Here is a 21,914-nt window from a genome sequence, read left to right on the forward strand (position 1 = left end):
GTTGCTAATTACCTGGTAATCATACATACATACACACAGCCACAAACGCAAGCCCGTGTCAACAGAGACAGATTATAAGAAGTTGCGAAATCTTACCAGAGAGGCAGACTCTGGTGATGGATGGCTGAGTCGTGGCAGGCGATCTCCTAAATGGAGACAAGGGACAGGATGCAGCTTAGCGGGCTCCAGTACACCTGCTGCCTTTATCAGGGTCAACATCTGCCATGTTCAAGATGAACAGTGTGCGTGTGTGATTGTGTCTCTGTGTGTATAATGCTTTCGATGAAACTGGGCCCCTGACAGAGTGTCCGAAACAGTCCCACGAAGTTCACGGGAATTCAAGTGGAAAAGTGAGGTCCTCTGGTCAGTAAAAATGAGGGACGTCCTTTTCTACTTCCGCTCCCCTGTCTCAGCCGGAAAAATGTGTCACTGACAGAGGACATCTGGAAAGTTAAGACCGACTGTCCTTAAAAGTGGCGAGATGCGAAGTTAAAAACGGGCCAAGCGATATGTCCGACTGTCTGCACAGGTGGCAGTTTCTCTTTATTTTGTTAATACTGCCCCCTTGTGGTGCAGCTCACTAACTCGTTTTAGGATCAAATCCATAAAATCTACTGCCAGATTTAACATGAAGTTATAGTGCAGCGGTAACACATTTCCTCATTCATAAAGTTGATTACGAGTGTGGTATATTGAACTATTGCATGTTGTTCTCATTTGTGTTTGACGTTATTGATTCATAAAAAAACACTGCCCTGCCAAAGTAGCAGTAGATTTCCTAGCAAGAACAGGACAAGAATCAGATTATTACACTTGTATGTGTTACCAAACAGGGTTTGGTAACACATGCAAGTCATCATCAAAATTCTGCAAACCCATTTCGTTAATTGACAAATTCATTTAAAAGGCACATTTTTGGTTTTGTTTAGAAAGCGCATGATGGTAAATTTTGCAATTACAAGAGTAGGACTTCACAAAGAGGAAGATGACTTGCTTGAGCAGGATCTCAGAATACAACCAACGTTTGCCATAGGAAATGCAAATGTAGGTGTTACAGAGGATGTGGCTTTAAACACAAATAGTCTGAGGAGAGATTCAGTTTGGCTTTACATATTTAAACGAATACATATTTAAGTAACCGGCAGTTTTCAGCATTCCACCGGTCTAATGACTGGGGCTATACAACATATGTGGACTCTGCTACATGCCCAGTTTGATTGGCTTTCACCATGGAGACAGGTGAATTTAGCGCAGTGGTAAGTTGACACTGCTGTGCTAATTATTGCCAGTTACCATCATGTTTTATGAAGCCAGTCCTGTGACTGCTAGGTGCCCAATAGCTGTTAGGTCCGTAAAGAATAACAATATCATATATATATATATATATATATATATATAATTTGTTTTCTCAAATATATCTTTGACAGTTGAATGTCATTAAAGTCTGACAGGCGTTAGGAGGTAAAGAAAACTGACTTACTTGTTTGATGTACTCTGTACATTGGTCAAGACGATGAAATTGTTTCTCACACTTCGAAGACTAGCGAGAACCTAGATTAACAAAGTTATAGTATTTAAGTTTGTGTTTAAATCCAACGCTATGAAATTAAATATTTACAGAAGGAAATAGCATCGCATCACTGAGTGATCCCTTCAGTGATGTAAGAGTGACATAAGTAGAGTCATGTTTACCTGCGCAAACGGTGTGACGATGAGGTCATCTCCATGCCTGTAATTGAAACAGGATATGATGTTAGCCCTGCTCAAAGCAAAACCGCATTATGAAAGCACGGCAATGCCACATCTCCCAGTAGCCCCAAAGGCGGAGGAGCGACGGCGAAGCCGTTGTCAAGCCCAAAACACGCTGCCAGGGACTTGTGAATCTCGAATGACATAAGAAGTGGTTGTGGGGAACATTCCAAAACAGTCCCTGGTATTGGAAAGCAGAGTGGCTAATGAGACTTCAGAGGGTAATTTTCTCCTACGCATGCCTTAAGTGACACTGTGGGCCAACAGTGGAAACTAAGTCATGAAGGAGGCATGTTGTGGCAAGAATGGCTGTGCTTATCCAACCCAGCACAGCACCAAAACAACACTTTCTCACACTATTATCCTTTACACATGCTATTTTAAAACAATGATCCTCTGTTAAGCCCCTAATGACATGAACTGACATGTACGTGCATTACCTTCCAGCCAACAGTGCACCTGTGCTCACTGACCAGCGGTGATGAGGTGGATGTTGGAGATCAGGTACTGAGCTACAGCTTCTAAGTGGTTTCTAATAAGTAATTGTTTCTGATGAAGTGGGTGATGAGTGTGTGTGACCTGAAGAAGCACGTCATAGTGTAGGAGCAACGGAAAGGGCCTGACTCACAGCTCCGAGGCCACAGATGAGTTGCGCGACATGGACTTTGGCGAGAGGTCATAGTCGCTGTCGGAGCGGTAGAGGAAGGACTCTCGTCGCTGGCTGTGGCAGGGGAAGTTGGTATGCAGGACCAGCCCTGAGCCGGGCGACGTCTGGGGGTCCAGGGGACTGCATCCGGCCGACGGCCCATTCTCGACGTCAAAACTGCAAATGCGGGAAACATCCACATGAGAGCATAAGAGAGCAGTCCACTTTACCTGCTGTGTTGCTGCTAGTTTCTGTGCGCACACACACACACACACACACACACACACACACACACACACACACACACACACACACACACTCACTTAAATATTTAATTTGTTCGAAACTATTAAAATAACTAAACTACTCATACATTTTGTACAATTGGAACACTTTTAGAACCATGTATTTTAGATTTCTCTAAGACATATGCAGCAGCATATAATAAGACAACATATAACAATATAATAATAAGTTTTAAAAGCCATGTTTTCATAGTCTAATATAAAACGCTGCAAAAAAAAAAAAAAAAAAAAAAAGGTGAAACGAATTGTGATAGGGGGCGCCAGAGAGCAGTAAACATATTTTCTACATATATTACACATATGCGGAATACACAATTTTTTCCTGACGCAGTGCTCTTACCCTAGCTTCAAAAAAAAAAAAGCTTGGATCTTTCTTTACCTTGTGACTGTATTTCGTTACCTTGTACTAGTACTTGTATTTGTCATGACAATAAATTAAATCTTAACCTTAAACTTATAAGAACTCTTTACAGATTTCTTTCTTTGTGTTTTAGGAGTGTTGGTGTATTACAGGGGAATTGCAAGTTTATTGATAGGTTTTCTTTGCTTTTTTAAGTTATTTGTTTTATTTTTTACATTTTTAAAATTTATACTTCTCCAGGTTACATATCTATAACTAATGTCTTTAGAGGTGAAGACAGGTTAAAACAGGTGTGGTATCATACACGTCTCTTATTCAGAATGCATCATATAAATTCAAGCTCATATAAATACAAGCTCATTCAGTTTAAAGATCTTCAAAGGTTTTACTACTCCAAAAAAACTGAGTAAAATATACAGTTCAGGTTTGCTAGGTGTCTTGTACCAGAGGGATTGCTGTCTCACCTATTCTGGTTCTGCTCTGTGGAACAGGGTTACAGGGTTAACATTTTCAACTGGTTTTCAAGTATGTTCAAGAAAACTAGACTAAAGTTTCCCCAGACTACATTTGGTAGATATTTGGATGCTCTGATACAATACTGTCCTTTCTTTAAACGCAACAGCAGACCCTGATGTCTGGAATGGTTGCAGGTAAAAAGTTATATAGAAATCCCAAAGCCATGCTTTAAGAAGGGGCTGAATGAGAAGACTTCTTATTCGACAAATGTAATGTAGCAAATAAAAATCACACAAAAAATAAACTCTTTTAGGATAAGGAACCTTTTTGAATAAACTAATCAAGACATTTGCCATATTAAATTATTTATCATTTTTATTAATTCTTTTATTAATAATTTATAATAAAAAAAATGTATTTATGTGCTATCCTTTGCTGCCTCATACATGCCATTGTATGTTGTATTAACATTTAGAAAAAAAACACAAAAAGGTATTTTGATAAATGTATAGAAAGTATGCAAAAACGTATATAAGTAGTCATCTGAGGCAAGAAGGTTCTGGAAAGTCTCAGAGATTCACCAGTGCTCGGAGAGGAAGCATGACCCCTCCTTTCAAGCCCTCAGGAAGTGAAGGGGATATGACCACTTCAAACAAGACACCAGTCATGGAAACATCATCGCACTTACTCAAACAAACCCTTTTCAAGCAGCTGCCGTTCGTTCTAGGAGCGCATGTTATCACAGAGATGTGTGCAAAAAAGTAGTAAAAGAGTTCAGCATGTGAGCTGATGGGACGTTTCCTTGCTCTAATGTCTAGTTTTGCAACAACAAAAAAGTAGGGGAAAATAAAATCACATATTTATTTACAGCAATACAGCTGTATTACAATATTTGATGTAAACACACTGTTTCTTTCTTTCTGTTGTGTACACCAGCATATACATATTTTACATCCGGCCTCTTAATACTAGTTTCTTATATCTCAGCTTCTGAATCACCTCGGAGTGGATCAACATCCCACATCCTTCCTTCCTGGTATGACTGGCAGTTAAAATGTTTCTCTTTTAGCAGGAATTGTTTAATGGAAGCTGAGTGTTTAACGGGACAGTGTTATACCAACAAACACCTTCGCAGACGGCAAAGGACATGACCTGTGGAAATGGGATTTTAAATGACGGACGGAGAAGCATTCAGGCACCCCCACTGAAGCCTTGTAAACCAGTGCGTGAGAGCATCAAGCAGGTTCCTACGGCACAGACGCCCACCTGCGTCAGCAAACCTTCCCTAGCCATGCGCACGCAACTCCCCTGGAGGGCATTGAGGGAAAATGCACAAATACAGACGGCGGAAAGCATCTGCACAAAAGCTCTATCTCCAGCATAACTGACATCAAAGGATTATGAACTCAACACTGCAGCAGATACACAAGCTCCATTCAAATCACTTATTTTATGTATTGCCACAGATTGCTTACTTACATAGATTAGAGTGAATAGATTATGTTTCTGTGCAGGAACACTGCTAATGATTTATTGTTATGTAGTTACTTAAAAAATTAGAAGGCCATGAGGTGAGCTTGGTGAATGTTTAGAAAGCGCTGTACAGTGACCTGAATGTGCCCAGGTGCAGGGTGCAGGCTACCACAGCAGGCTCCAGATCCATGGGACATCCTGTCCTCTGGGTCACTCTACACCCCCTGGAGAGGTCAAGCCTGAAAAAACTATCAGGAAGACCACAGACCCCTGATTTAGCCAAAACATCAAGTTCCCATGTCAATGATTCCTCCGAGGACCCAGCCCTGGTGTAATGTTAAAGTAAACACAAGTATGTTTCAGCATGCACAGCATATGGCAAATGACAAATAATGAGAAATCCTGGCACATCTTTATAGTTATACTTATCGCTAAAAACCAGGTACAGCTGTAATCTAGCATCTTCTACCTTTGCTAGTCTCAGCAGCAACTGTTTTCAACCTTGGAAGCAAAACCAAACTACTATGTTAAATACACAAAGTTTTGTAGGTGAGTGATTTATGTATTTAGTGACTATAAAAGGGCATGGCGCTTGTATCATTTTATTTGCACTACCAGTGAATTCAAACAGTGTGACTGAACTTTTTTCAAATATTACGATACGAATATTTATATACGAGATAAACTGACCATGACCAAACCAGTTATACTGCACGGGACATGCAAAGAGTCATCTTGGGTCACGACAGCTGCACATAGAGGAGAGTAGGTGTGAAAAACGCATGTGTCGTCACTGTGATTGTGGACCAATCTCCTTTACCAAACGACATAGGACAAAACGAGATGACCAGCTGGGAAATATACGCCTGCAGGCAAACAAAGAGGGCTTTACTGAACAACTTCCTGCCATTTAGGAAAGTGTTACTGTGTGCAGCTAAAAGCAAAACAATGCCATCTTCCAATAACATGCGCAAGAGAATTACATGAACATGGTCAGTGAGTTGTTTTACAGTGGACCTGGTGGAAAAAACTAGGAAATCGGAATTGTGTCCAGGAATTTTGGAATTGACTATTCTGTTTAGTTCTATCATGCTTTGAAGTGGACAATTAAATGCCAACTAGTAATCAAAACGGTATAAGGGGACAATAAAGAAAACACCTCACACATTGGATCAAAGAGTACTGTAGCTAAGCTAAGGGTCTTCCTTGAGCATTTGCAAGCTGTGACACACGGCATCCTGTCACAAGGGATCTCAAACAGACTCCAACAGATCTAAAAATAATGAAATATTAAACAAAACGAAGCCCTGTTTATTAAACATCCAGTTATGTGAAGAACATGGGGACATTTTGAGAACTGGTCAAAAGATCTCATGACATGTGCAGGTTTGGCTCTAGTCACATGACTTTGGGGAAGAAGGCAAGTTTTGAGCATAGAGAAGCATCACTGAAACACCACAGAACTCATACTTCATTTTTTTTCCCTTGACCACCCAAAAGGCACAAATTTAGGTAAAGGCAGGATATGAGCATGGCTAGGAGTATGCATTCATATTACTTCTCATGTGATCACACCTGGCTGGTATAAGAAAGGAGCTCATGATGCATAAGAATATTAAAAGAAAAATACTGGAATATGGGATCTGGTCTTCATGTAATAGGCAGTAATAAAGACCATAAAGATGCCTTCAAAAGGTAGATTTTTTTTCCCCATAAATTCCCTTAGTTCTTTAAACCAAAAAAGGCAGAGCACTTCCACATGCTGCGTGTGGTATTTGTTAAATAAGGCTGTCATTATTTATTATGGTGATTTATGTCATATGGTGATTTAGGCCATAATTTAGGTGTTGATTTATGCAGATCAGGGATGCATGTACAGGACGTAAATGAGTAAATTTACTCCACTCAAGTCATTGCAGAATGGTAATGGATCCATGCACACCTCAAGAGCAGGTGTACCGCCAGCCAATTTCCACATGCACATGCACAGTACTGCATTCTGTAAGCAGGAGCTTAAGTAAACAGTTCCACAGTCAAAGGATGCAGAACCAGATGCTGAAAGCACAGCAAAATATTTGGAGAGGGCATTGCAACCAGACGTCTCTCTGCAGTATTTACTTATTGGGACGGCTGATTTTCTTCCCCCCATAGTGGCACTAACTGGGTTTGTTAGAAGCATAACAAACACAGGACTGTTCTCCAGAGGTCATGGAGGAAAGCCTCTAAATTGTAAGCCTGCCATTTGATCTTCTGCCTTCTGCACAAATCCACAGAGATGATCTCTCTCGGTATGCTGTTCTAAAGAAGTCCTTTGCACAGTAGTGTAGTGTAGTGTACGCCACTACATTGAACAATAGTACATGTGTCATGTAAATGAACACAGAATGTGTATATGTGTATTTTATAATAGATAAGGCACACACATATATACATACATATATATACACAAGTTTGGCAAGACAAACTGGTTTATAGCTCATGCAGAAACAAAAAAAAAGACCTTTACAAAAACCAATGCTGACATCAGCCTAACCCTAGGTATGAGAAATAGGTATGAGAAGTGAAACTACTAAACTGCATTAATTATGATGTCAATACAATAGCACCTTTATATTGCCTCAAAGGATAATTCATTCAATAGATGTACTCAGATTACAGACTGGTTTGTAAACAATCATATGGGACTTCTACTGCCAGAACTATGAACATGTCCATTAAAACACTAGACAGATTGAGGTGGTCAGGCAGGGATGGGGGGGGGGGGGGGGTAAATACAGAGGAGGTTTAACATTGAGGGCTCCTGTCTCACTTCTGAAGGCATGCATAAATTCTGAAGGCACACATAAGCCAAGAGATGTTCTCCAGAGCTGGGTAAGAAAGGGTCAAGAATAGAAGAGAGGGGAGAGAGAGAGAGAGAGAGAGAGAGAGAGAGAGAGAGAGAGAGAGAGAGAGAGAGAGAGAAGGAAGGAAAGAGAGAGGGAAAGAGAGAGGGAGAGATAGAGAGAGAGGGAGAGGGAGAGAGCGAGAGAGGGAGAGAGAGGAGGAGAGAGAGAGAGGGAGAGGGGGGAGAGAGCGAGAGGGAGAGAGAGAGAGAGAGAGAGAGAGAGAGAGAGAGAGAAAGAGAGAGCAAGAGAGAGAGGGAGAGAGAGAGAGAAAAGGAGAGAGAGAGAGAGAGAGAGAGAGAGAGAGCAAGAGAGAGAGAGAGAGAGCAAGAGAGAGAGCGAGAGAGAGAGAGAGAGAGAAAAGGAGAGAGAGAGAGAGAGAGAGAGAGAGAGAGAGAGAGAGAGAGAGAGAGAGAAAAGGAGAGAGAGAGAGAGAGAGAGAGAGAGAGAGAGAGAGAGGCAGTCAGACACGTGATGGAGAGCAAAAGAGAGCGGGCAAGAAGAAAGGTGAGAAAGTGGAAGAAGTTGGGAGTTCTGACCTGTGGATGGAGGCATGCAGCCTCTTCACCACCTCTTCACTGAAGTCAAAGTGGACCCTGCTTTTGGTACAGGGTGATCTGTGGTACATGGCCCCGGGACTCGCCTCTGCGCACTCTGACCCGCACTAGCAACATCAGCCCTGCATAACTCTGCTGGCTGTGTGTGCCCGCCGTCCCATCAAGCCCAGCCCCACAGCACACACACTTCCTCCTAACGTGGGGCTCTCTGCTACTCGGAGTGCAGGGACTACACAGAAAACCTGGAATGGAGCTCCGGACTGGGGCTGGGAGTGTGAATGACAGGATCTGGAGTTAGGAACAGTGTCATTTTGTGACGCAGTGGTGAAGTGAGCTAATACACACACAAAACACTTGCACACGCGCACACACACACACACACACACACTGTCCTCATGTGTCGCACTGCCCTGTACTGTTTGCAATAGATTTTGCTCCCTAGCACAGTGTAAGCCACAATAATGTGAGTGTCTGACATTTCACTCAGTAAAGTTTCAGTAAAGGCCAGTTAATGCCAGATTAATACACAAATGCATGGTGACGCATATATGCACGCGCACACTTGCGCACGCACATACACACGTGCGCATGCATGCACACACACACAGACCCACCCCCCATCCCCTTCCACACACACTTTCACTTGCTGAACCAGCCTGTACAGTTTGTAAGGGATTTTGCTCCCTAGTGCAGTGTAAGGCAGAGTAATGAGTGTGTGACATTTAATTCAGTTTCAGTAAAAGCCAACTAATGCCAGTTTAATACACAAATGCATGGTGACACATATGCACATATGCACACAGGCACCCACACACACATACTCAGAATTCCACGTCCTCTCAGCACTGATCTAATTTTCTAACTGAATTCCTGATGTGCTATCATGCATTTCAGTAATATGACTTAATTGTAGCTGTGTAGTCCACCTTAACAAGCCTCCCACATCTCTTCATACCTAAGAGCACTAATGTAATTACAGTTCCTTGTAATTTGTGCTCCCAAACTCTTATATCAAAGAGCAGACAACTGTTTGGAGAGACCCAAATGTTAACAAACATAACCAAGAAGGAGCCCAAAGGCCCAATGCCAAATCTAAACTATTAATCTCACATAAGAGATTAGAAAATTGACACCTTCCTTCTTTCAAATAAAAGGTGTTAGACACACTTCTACTCCTTTAAGTGGATGGATTCCTAGATTCAGGTATTGCTCAGGTTTTATATTTACATTTAGTTGATACTTTTATCCAAAGCGACTTACAATTATGACTGAGTACAACTTGAGCAATTTGAGGTTGAGGGTCTTGCTCAGGGGCCCAACAGTGGCAACTTGGCAGTGGTGGGGCTTGAACCAGCAACCTTCCAATTACAAGTAAGTGTGTGTGTGTGTGTGTGTGTGTGTGTGTGTGTGTGTGTGTGTGTGCGTGCGTGCGTGCGCGCGAGTGTGTGTGTGTGTTTGCGTGTGTGTGTGTCCCACAAATGTCCCACATTCAGTCTAGAGAAAACTGAAATGCCACAGTAAGTTACTCTTTAACTCACATGGGTAGAATAGAAACCATCCCATTCAGCTCTTCAGTTCAATTTAAAATGGGATAAGAAAGTAAAATCCATCTAAAACACACACTGCAACCCCCCCCCCCCCCCGCCCCCCACTAAAGGCGCTTGGCTGTGCTGGAATGCTGAAGCATTAAGAGCGTGCATGAAGTTCTGCTGCTGGACACAATGGCACCTTCCAGCCATTGCTCTGCTCGGAGGCTCCAGTCAGGCGTTGGGGGGGCGCAGGGCGATCGCCGGCTCGCCAATCGTCATGGTAACCCCCATTAGGATCAGGTGCTATTTCCTTCTTTTTTTTGATAGAGACAAAGGGGCTGGCTTCAGGGGACAGACATAAGCCGCGCACCAGGTGTCTGGGAGACAACAATACATGGCGAACGGGCTACAGGACCGGGACAGGGAGTGTGAGTCAGAGCAGAACAATGCTGAAACGTCGTGTGTCTGGGGAGAAGTGAGCTAGTCGTCACACTACTCTCCATGACAAAAGAACGCTGGAGCTGCCCTTCATTCATGAGGTCATTAATCAATCAGTCAACCTGTCATCAAACAGGCTGAGACAGACAGAGATGGAGAGAGAAGAAAGCCGATTAGGATAATAGCTTTAGATGGTCTCTCTGCTTTCAGGATGATTACCTACAAAATAGTCAACAGAGGTGCAGCAGGGTACCGCAGATGTGTGGCGCAATGTGTGTGTGTGTGTGTGTGTGTGTGTGTGTGTGTGTGTGTGTGTGTGTGTGTGTGTGTGTGTGTGTGTGTGTGTGTGTGTGTGTGTGTGTGTGTGTGTGTGTGTGTGTGTGTGGTGTGAGGGAGAAAGAGAGAGCGAATCTGACAGTTCCACCAGTCATCCACAGCACAGTTTAGACGCAGCACTCCAAATCCCATGTCAGTCTACAGTTCTGTAAATTGTAATCTGGACATGTGAATAACTGATATAAACGACTGCACAAGTGATACATTCAATGTGCAAAATTAGAACTGATTAGTGGCAATTAGAAGAGGTCTTCGCAAAGCAAAATATGCAATTACGTCAATGTTATTACTGAAGCCACTGGCAAAATTCCAAATCCCAGACATCCCACTAGGTGGCAGTAACACACAACATGGATAGTCTGGTTTTGCATCACATTCAATCAAACCACGTTAGCAGTAATCCACCAGTAATCTAGCAGGCATGCGGCAAACCAATAAAAATCCTCTATAGGGGTGTATAATATAGGAGGGTTAACTAGATCAAGCTTCCATGAGGAACCCTGGCCTATCAAACGCTGTTTCAAGCTCTCTAGTGATTCCGCCTTATCAGCTGGATGCTGAATATTCTGCCTTCCGATACGGAAGGTTCCAGATGATTGCTGACTTTAGGTCATATCACAGTGTTAAATGGATAACTTTATATGCATAATCAGTGTATGTTATATTGAAGCTGTGTAAAAGGAACGGCCACTCATCAGGTACGTAAAACGGAGTGAGATACGACTGCGGAGAGGGGGATTAGAGCAAAGAGGGGAAGGGTTGGGGCTCAGCCAATGAACAGAGAGCTAAGACAAATCACTGTGACACTGACAGTAAGCAGCTGCGTATCAGGAGTCGATCCTGTGTGGGGGCGGGGCCCGATTCCTCCCTGGTCTTACTGGGAAAAGGGAGGGCAGCATGCTCCTCATTCCTACACCCTCCTGAGATTGATGGCTCTCAGCGTTCGTGATGAGTTGTGCGGCAGTTCTGGGGAGCTGTCCGTAGAGTCTGAAGAGGAGCAATCCAGGATGCATTATACAACAGCCCAGGATCCAGGAGGATTCCCGGATGCATTAGATAACAGCTCAGGTTTGAGGATGAATCCAGGATGAGTTAGATAACAGATCTGGCTCCAGGATGAATCCAGGATGTGTTAGATAACAGCTCAGGATCCAGGGTGAATCCAGGATGCGTTAGATAGAAGTCCAACCCAGGTAGGCATGAACATTAGCCCTCTGCACTGGGAATTACTGAAGGAAAGAGAGGCTGTCAGTGCGATGTATCTATAACCCATCAGTCTGGTGCATCATTTATTTAATGGCCAAATACCCCAAAAGGGTGATATAAATATTTAAATACAGCAAAGGCTAATCAGACCAGTCAGCACACCACAAAGGGTTTCTTTAACTAAGTGGTGTCCTCCTTAGTTAGCATGAAATGTGGCGAGGAAGACATGTGGAGATCAAATGCTGCCACTGACCGGAGAAAATGAACTCAACCCTGCCAAAAGAGAGCCCAGACCACAACCCAACATGCAGGATCTAATCCAACATTGAGTTTATTGAAATTATTTATGAACTCTGCTAACAACTACAACAAAACCCTACCAAATAGCACTTTTTTTGAGCGCATGTGTCACATCAAGGCCCAAGTCCGCTGGTTTACAGAGGAGGTGCGAATGCCATGTGAGATCTCGCACTTCCACGGTGAGGTGAGCAGGCAGGGAGACACAGTTAGAAGCCGCGCTCCAAACCTGTGCCACCAGAGGGGTACCCTCGCGGAAATGTTCAGAGCTGGATCATCAGCGGAAGGAGTGTCTCTGGGTCCCGCGAGGGCTCGGGGCAGGCGAGATCGTCACGTGCGACACGTTTGGTAAAATCGCTCCGCTCGGGCACCCAGTCGAGGGCCGAATCACGCCACAGCGTTCTCTTGACGGTGAAGAGTTGAATGAAGAGAGGGGGAGATGAATAGCAGGAGTAGTGGACCTGTTGCAGGTCAGCTCTCATCAGATCGGAGCACTGAGAGGAAACACTACAGCTGACCTGCTCTCAGATCCCGGGCCCCACGAATCACAGCATGCACAGCTCTGGAGCTCTATCTCAGAATGAGGAAGGAGGAACACTTTAGTCTCAAGGTCTCACCTGATCTCTGGTCCTCTTTTGTGTGCTGTGTACTGTATTAACACGATAAGATATCGAGTATGTAAAATGCAAAGGCGTGTCACTAGACAGCTACACACGCACATGAGATAATTCGATGCAAATATGTCTAGTGAGTTTGATTCAACATGTGTAATGAATCAGACTATGCTTGTTTTCACATTACAGACTGCTTGAGTTACTCTGTCTGGGAAGAGACGTGTTTGTATGAGACCTTAACACAGTGCGTGTTTGCGCAGCTATCTCGTGACCCGCGGCACAATGCAAAGCGTAAGACGATCCTGTGTGTTGACATGACAGCTGGCTTATTGGAGCCTGAATACAGTATCTGTTAGAAGAGGTAGAACATCAACACGTCAACCGTATACACTGAAGAGCACCAAAAAGAAGCAGCAAACATAATCGAGCATATGAGTCAAGGCATGAGCACATAGTGAGTTACTGTGTGCGTGTATGTGGGAGCAGACGTGTGTGTGTGGGGAAGTTGTTTTGGGAGTGGATATACAGTAGTTAGTAGTTTTTTCTGAAGTCTAAAGAGATGACGAATCTGCTCAAATATGGCTAGTCACTGAATCTACAGTGAGAACATTTCCCCAGACTCATTGCCATGAGTGAAACCAGTTTAGTTTCTGTGGGTGTGTGTGTATGTGTGTGTATGAGAGGCCGGGGAAAATGACTGCAAATATATTCACTATTTGCACGAGCAGAGCTCTACTACATCTGGCGGAGAGTAAGTCCTTGTTCTTAGTAGAGGACTATTCTGCCATGGCCTTTATTACAGCGGCCGCCTTGCCCAGGAAAATGCCCTCAGCAGGACCGAAACAACAGACTCCACCCACCCACCCACACAATCTTCTAGCCTCTAATTATAGGCCTAAATCAGGGTAAGGGCATGGTATGTCCATATACTCTCTCTCTCGCTCACACACACACACACACACACACACACACACACACATACACGCGCACACGCGCACACACACACACACACACACACACATACATACACACACACACACGCACGCACACACACACATGCACACACGCACACACACGCACACACGCACACACACACGGACACACACACGGACACACACACACACAAACATGCACACACAATTAAGCAAGCAGCCATTCAGTATTTACTCAACTCCCAACAGAAATGCAGAGCTTATTATAGTACAAAAGAAAAAAAAAACTTTCATTAGAAGTCCCTGTTTTTTAAATTAAGTTGGTAATCCCAAGGATTCGGTTCAGTGCATCTGTCAGGGCAAAAGATAAATAAAAGATAAATAAAATCTGATAAGTGGAAGCTTTCATTAGTATGCTTACTCTTGTACCGTCGAAAGTCAATTTACTATTAAGGCTTCTTTCATAGCAACCTATCTATGAGAATTAAGAGAGCGTTATAATTTAACATCAACATAAATTCAACACAAGATAAGCATAATTGGTCTCGCGAAAGCTGCTGGACTCCTGTATTCATTCCAGCAGCCAATAAACAACTTACCAGACCCAGGAGTGACGACGGTAAGAAAATGCGCTCACATTCAGAGAAGTGCCATGTGTCCTCTGTTCCTCGGGCAAGGTCACAGCCATTATTTCCAGCTTCCAGGGGGCACAAGGGACCTCGTGTCTCATCTGTGCCAGTGCCACACCTCTACTGTGGTCGACACGCGTCTGAAGGGCCACGGCACACTAGGGAGGTTTGGAGAGGACGACCTGTTCGCAACAGTCTCTGGTTACACCACCATGCTTGTTTCCCGTGAAGGGGTTGTATGTCATCGGCTCTTGCTCTCCTGCCTGGGAGGACAAAGCGACGCGTCCTCGGCGGGGCCGCCACGGGGACACACCACAAACCGCTCCTGCCGAGGTCACCGGGGACATCCGGAGCGGCGGTTGGGTACGGTGCAGGGCAGCGAGAGCATGAGAAAAGGAAAGAGGAACTACTTTTTTCTTTTGGACAGGATGGAATGGCTGTAGACAGTTGGTGTCACCTGGGAAAATAGTCCCACTGGGAAATAGTCAACCCTCAGCTGACCATGATAGCTGCTCTGCTTCTCTCATAACCTCGCAGAGTTTCATCTCAACCAGTGACATCCATGCAACCTGTCTGAAACGGCAAAGATAAGCCACTTGTTTATAGAGTTTGTGCCATTAGCTGTGCTCTGGTGTGCTCTTGGTCTAATCAAAATCCATTTCCTTTAAGTGGATCTTCTGGATAGAATCCTTTCGCTTCATCTTAAGCGTGAAGTTTCCCAGGGGCCACTTCCACTGAATGTTTCTTGGCTTTTTTTAAGACCAGTGTTTGGTCATGCCTGGTGTCCCTCAGTTTAAACACAGGCTGCTTCTTCATGCACTTTCACACCTGTCCTTATTTGGTCTGTTTTCATCTCTCCGTTATTCTGTCCTTTATCTCCATTCCTGTTTTTTTTTCTTCCTCTCATGGTCTCTCCGTCTCGCTCAGAAAGTGAGAAGCTGCCCTGTCTTCAAGTAGTCCACTCTGTATGCAGAACAACCTGCATCAGGCTCATTTCACTCGTGTACTTTGAACCTTTCGTTCTATTGATGAACAAACCCCTCTGTGCCTTCTTTGGTTACCCAGCATGCATCGGGAGACAGTGAGCTAGAGTCTCCGGTCAGGAAACCTTAACAAAACAATAACTCAACAATCTGAAATGTAACTGTTTATTCCATGTAAGCCTGCAGTGAATAGGCCAGCCGAACCGCCCAAACGATGCTGGGTGAAATAAAGCAAACAGTGCATCTGTGCTCCATAACTCACTCCTGATATAGATGGACATGAAGTTGTTCATCATCACAAGCCCTGTGCTGTTTACCCAAAGCCTTGGAAACTGAGAAACACCACAAACACATACAGGAATGCACGCTGTAATGCATCCAGGCTCTTTGTTTATTTGTCCCATCGAATATCCTGCATCTGTAACACTTAGGAAAAGCAGCCGAAAAAAATGGTCACACTGTGTTTCCAGACTAAAACCAGATTGACACAAGCGAGAGAAAGATGTTGAGTATCGGAACATGTACTACTGCCAGCAGCAAGATTTTTTGTTGCTGTTGTCGTTGTTGGCTGGCACAGAGGCAAAAGTATCAAGGGACTAAATGAAACAAATTTCGACGTGTGCACAGAAGGCTTCCCAGGGCGAGGTTTTCTGGGTCAGGCTACCGGTAAACATAACTCTGGCAGCTGCAGGTACAGCTGAGTCCGGACCTTGCTCTTGCTGGAAGACATGAAGGGAAGCTTGTCGTCTCACTCCACGCGCACACGCAGGCATGTGGTTCACCGAATCTGGGCCCTGGCCGGAGTCAGCCTTTGGCTGCGGAGGGCCCGGATGGTGACGCGGACGCAGCCCGTCGCAAGCAGTACCCACGAGGCCAACACCTTAACTACACGGCACTGAGGCACGACAGTCAACGAGGAAAAGAAATTCCTATCGATCGGATGATGTGTCTAGAAGAATGAGGATGGCAAGCAGAGCATCCAAGTACAATTTTTTTATGCTACAAGAAAAATATTTTGTAAAACCTGTCCCATAAAAAATTCCATTACTTGGTGACATTGATGGTGATGAGAATTTATTCATGTATGTCCCATGTGTCCTGGTCTGAGCTTTGATTTCGGAGTGAGTTGTGGCAAATCTTCTAGCTCAGCTCTACACCGAGCAAATCACACGGTCAGCTCTTGGGCACGCCGCCAATGTCACCCATCAGGGTAATAATGCTTTCATTTAGGATGCGTACACAACAGCAAGAAGCATAAACGTCTAGCTCACTAGCCGCATCCGTGGTGAAGCGAATGCTCACACACTCACACTTAATCATGCTGATCACATATTACGTATGCTGTCACACACACACACACACACACACACACACACACACACACACACACACACACACACACAAACAGACTCACAGACACCTGCCATGGTGTCCCTAGCCACCTAATCTTTTTAATGCCCTGCTTCTGTTGCCACAGCAACCAGGTTTGTGACTCTAGATTCTTATCAGAGAAGACTCTCCTGAGGACCTGCTAGGTTTGATGTATAACATGTGTGAGTACGTGTGTGTGTGTTTGTGCAGGGCAGGAAAGGCAATAAACTGCTATTGAAAGAACATATGACCTTAATATAAAGAACATTAGGAATCGCCTTAATAAGAGTTAATTATTTTAATTACAGCAAAGTAAGACTTGAGCACAAGTCAGTAACTTTGCATTAAAACAAGTCATGAAGAGATCGTGTTTGTGTGAATGTGTGTGTGAGCATGTCTCTTTCTCTAGTATGACACACACACACACACACACACACACACACACACACACACACACACACACACACACGCATGCATGAGTACCTGCACTGCAAAGATAGATAAAGAAAACACCACACAAAATAAAATACCTTAGGTAGGGATAACAAGTACAAACAAAACCCCAAGCCAGTTATGAAAGCTCCATGAGGTGTTGATAAGAAACATCTTCCAAAGCAAACGGTGTATCTGTGAATTTATTTTCAAAACATACATACCTAGGTGCACACAAACGTGGTCCCTCACAGGTCTGCAGTAAACAGCAAAGCACAAGACACTGTCTGACACACGCCCAGAACAAAAGGAACCTTAACATAATTGCAGGGTGGCAGATGAGTGATACATCTCTCTCTCTCTCTTCATCTCTCTTTCTCTTTCTGAACATGATCTCAGAGTTTAGAAAAATGTCCTCTGATTCCGCAACCGCTGTACGAAAGATAATTGGACACTACACAATGATATGTAGTGTTGTTACATTGCAGTGATGTTAAAGAGCAGAAGAGGTAGTAACTGGCAACTGCATATAAAAAATTCGCCTACATTATTTTAGAACCTCAAACTTAGAGAAAGCAAAAATAGAGCAATATGGCAGAATCTGTACAACAGAACCTCAGAAGCCTGCTGTGGATGGTCTACTTTCTGGTGCTCGCTAGGTATGTTTGCTAAGTGGGAATTAACCCCTTAAAAGCTCTATATGGAGTCTTCAGCAGCGAAATGATCACAGACGCGCACAGGACAGGCAAAGAAACTGAATCCAGCGACCACATCAGCAGTATCACCCTGGGAAAGCCATGCCACACAAAGTCAGCGCAGACCAACCCACTATGATACAGCACGGATTAGAATAAATTCGAATTTTAAAGTTTAGAATTCGTGACGATGTGACGATGATGATTGCGTAATTTTAATTACAAGATGACAGCAGTTAATTATGCTGATGATCTTGCAGGGATCCTGCAGCGCCAATCTAACAAATGGGGAATTAAATGTGAGGAATCTGTCCTACAGATTCACCAAGTACAAACAACTCAGCACTGCAGCCAAGGCACTCAACGGTGAGCCGGACATGGATGAATTAACACCCAAGTATTATAGACTTAAATATGCATCTATTCAGTAAATAAAGCGAGATGCAAACCATTGAGAGCGTTTCATCTGGAATTTATTTGGCTCTACATGGAATGGGAAAAATAGCCTAAGATTCTGGAACCTCTTGATTCTGACAGCTGGGTGTTTAGACAAGCCACCGTGGCCCGAGCATCACCATGGCCCAAAGGGGGCGGTTAGGCCTCTGCTTACATCACTGATGACGCGGGTCTTTTATTGGAGGAGCCATGTGTGTGATGGTTCACTTTACCACCCCATTGTCACTAAGCGTGGGCAGAGGGCCACCTGGGAGACTTTGAGCCCCACTTGGATTGGGCCATGTTTCCTGGAGTCTGGCTTGCAACCTGAACCGAAGGATCACATCTCAGCCCCACAGAAACCGACCACCAGCACACAACGCAAAAAAGCAGGGGCGGTTTGACAGATCGGTCATTATGGAGGACATCAGTGAGCTATCAGTGGCACTGTGGCGACATGATGTGAAAACGCAGAGTAAGTTAGTTCCTCATTCTTTAAAAGAAATGCTGTGAATGCCTTGTTCTTTTTGACAGTTCCCAAAACCTGTAGTATACACATCTAAATGATTGCCGAGAGGATGCTGTAATATAGTTTATATTCTCTGTTATACTCTCCATTATGAAGATCAGGAAAGAAGCCAACTCTTTTCTGGCAACATTCACTGAGGTAGACAAAAAGCAAAATTACAACCTACCTGAAATTATTGAGAGAGAGAGTGAGAGAAAGAGACAGAGACAGAGACACAGTGAGTGGGAGAAAGAGATAGAGGATCAGAAACAAGTGATCTAAGTAATCATACAGAACAAAGCACATCATGCAAAATAGCACTAGTGACAAGTAGCGAATTCTGCTTTAAACCGAAGAGCAGGTCTCCTCTGAGCAAGGCCCTCCTACCCTGGCGTAGGAAATACCTCAGTCAATCCAACCTTCCGCCTTCTGCAACACTCCCCTTGCTGAAACACTCTCCTTGCTGAAACACTCCCCTTTCTAGTAAATGCAAACCCATGCTGGTGTACAGTCTGACCAGGATGGCTGGATGCTCATGGCTGCCTGCCAAATTTGAGAGTTGATATTTTGTTATTGATATTTTGATATTGATATTTGATATTTGAGTTGATATTTTAAACTTCTGGAAAGGCAATGCCCTCATGCCCCAAAATGTTTTTGTTTTTTTCATCATTCTGGAAAAAAGACATTCCCTTCATCTTCATAACTATATCCTTCAATCATCCTTCAATTATTATTTTTTTTTAGCAGGCCTTGTGCTAATACTAGCTGGGAACTGGCAGGAAAAGGTCAGGTTCAAAAAGTAAAAGTCCTGCCATGATTTTGTACCAGTTGATTTCACTAATTAATTGTAGGTGCTGGCTTGAGCTAATTAGCAAACCCAGGAGGTTGGAACAGAACTGAAGGGAGGGCTTTTACTTTCTCAGCATGACCTAGCCGCCACCACAGACACGCCAACCTGCTGGTCATCTGTGCCGGAGCTCACAGTGTTAATCACCACTCAGAAAGAAGCTTTGCAATGTTGCAAGTGCAAAGGGGCTTTTGCAGTCTTGCAAGTGCATCTGCCTTATATTAGTCAGTAGCTATTTTATCACATCACCACAAAAGAAATGAGGGCAAGCACAAGTGCCCAATCAGATTACAAATAACAAATGAAATGAACACATATAAAGGCCACAGCACCAGAAGACAAAGAAAAGCAATTCAATACAGAACTCCTATGACCCAAAATAATCAGCCTTTAAAATATAGATACATTCACAAAAAAACCCAGACATAAAGAAAAAAAGTCCAATTTTTTAAGAACATCATACTAAGTTCCATTTGCTCTACGAACAGCCTTGATTCTTTATGCATAAAATTGCATAAAAACTGCTTTCTAATAAAATATAAATGGCAATGTCTTACAAGAGGAGTACTAATTGAATGCAATATTGTATATATGCATTTTATGATTTTTGAGTTTTTGCAAGGCAGTAAGCCTGTCATTTGAATTCAGAACTGGGACCACAATGACTAGAGGCAGACTCCTGGAACAGTTTTTGGTCTTTAAAGAAAAGGAGCTCAAATTAACAAATGATCTTTGCTCTGACCTTCATTTTCAGTCACCTGAAACTCTTTCTTATCTTTGTCTCAATGTTCTGAGACGGGTTGATCTCATCATACTGTATGTCTCAGCAAGGATGCCATCAGAATAGATGGAACTTTGTACCATCTGCCTTGGGAAGCAAGCAAATGTTGCATCTGTTGATTATATCAGCTGGGGGAAGAAGATTTAGTAATTGCCCCAGAATCTGCATAGCACCTGTGTACCCAGTGCAACAGAGTAATCACAGTCACTTAGTTAGGAGCTTAACCAAACACTGTGCCAGAGAGGTCAACCAACTCCTGCAGCTCAACTCCCTCAAGTAAATCTCATATACAGTTGTATTATTATTATTACTATTATTTACATTTATATAGCACCTTTCTCAGACTCAAGGACACTTCACAGACAGATATCAGCTTTTACAATCACTCACACACCAATGAGAAGCAGCAGCCAATTTACACACAGCATACTTTCTATCAGAACCCACAGCCCCCTGGGGGACTACACCAGGTGCAAGGGATGGAGAGAAGTTGAAGACCAGGACCCAGCACCAACTATCACGGGACATACATGCACACATCTATATCTGTCGATACTTACACACAGGTCACATTCATACAGGACAATCTAGAGTATCCAGTGAACTTAACCTCCATGTTTTTGGACCCACACATACACAGGGAGAACATGGACACTGCACCCAGAGAAGGACTTGATCACAAGACCCAAGCACTGAGAGGGGCAAACATGCTAACCAGCAGGCCACTGTGCCACCGATGCAATGCCGAGATATAGGAGAGCAAAGACAGGCCAGCCAAATTGCTAATAACTCCAAAATCATTCATGTTTTCAGTGATGTTCAAGGGTTGAAAACCACATTAGAGTACTTGGGTAATAGCGCTGCCTCTCCTGGTGGAGCCTGGGGTTCAGTACTTCCTCTAGGCAAGTGCGCCACACTAACACTACACTCCGTTACGTGACGGAAACTGTAAGTTGCTCTGGATAAGAGTGTCTGCCTAATGCGTAAACGTTGGAGATTGAAATATGGATGTTGATCTATGGATACACTGAGAAGTAAAGACTCACTAGCCATTTTGAGACTATGTGGATAACACCCATGTTGTAATGATAAATTGACAATATTCAGATCATCTGCCAATAATAAGCCAAAAATCTGGTTAGTGAGTAGTTGGAATGCAACAAATTCAATACATTTACCAGCAAAGAAGAATACAGTAAAGATATTAAGGATTAATCTATCTACAGTGGAACGAGATAATTTTGGGTTGTCTTATTTTGCGTTGTCTTGGTGATTGTCAATCAGACAGGAAAAATAAGAGTTCCTAGCAAGCTTTGTGTCTGTGCTAAGCGCTTTCAGCTGTCTTCATGCAAACAGTATATGGTTTTTCTGTAGGCTCTTTTACTCTCTCTCCAGTGGGAGGACACTATCAATACATTTGGTACGTCTAGAGTTGAACCTCAGGTTGAA

The 21,914-nt window shown here is 43.6% G+C and overlaps 1 protein-coding gene across 3 annotated transcripts in view; it reads right to left on the minus strand.

The window, feature by feature from the left end:
* The window catches only part of pde4ba (phosphodiesterase 4B, cAMP-specific a), an 87,398-nt gene that overhangs the window by 30,741 nt on the left and 34,743 nt on the right, over positions 1-21,914 (minus strand). For 2 of the 3 annotated variants that reach the window (XM_027027065.3, XM_027027067.3), the window contains exons 3-6: positions 2,378-2,572; positions 1,693-1,729; positions 1,481-1,551; positions 97-146 (exon numbers count right to left, since the gene is read on the minus strand). In XM_027027065.3, the coding sequence (XP_026882866.2) occupies positions 97-146; positions 1,481-1,551; positions 1,693-1,729; positions 2,378-2,572 (353 nt within the window). Of the gene's footprint in view, positions 1-96; positions 147-1,480; positions 1,552-1,692; positions 1,730-2,377; positions 2,573-8,411; positions 8,560-21,914 lie in introns of those variants that run through there. The other variant, XM_027027068.3, reaches the window with a different exon arrangement.

This window comes from Electrophorus electricus, chromosome 7 (assembly GCF_041902795.1).
Source record: "Electrophorus electricus isolate QZ-2024a chromosome 7, ASM4190279v1, whole genome shotgun sequence".
Lineage (NCBI taxonomy): Eukaryota > Metazoa > Chordata > Actinopteri > Gymnotiformes > Gymnotidae > Electrophorus > Electrophorus electricus.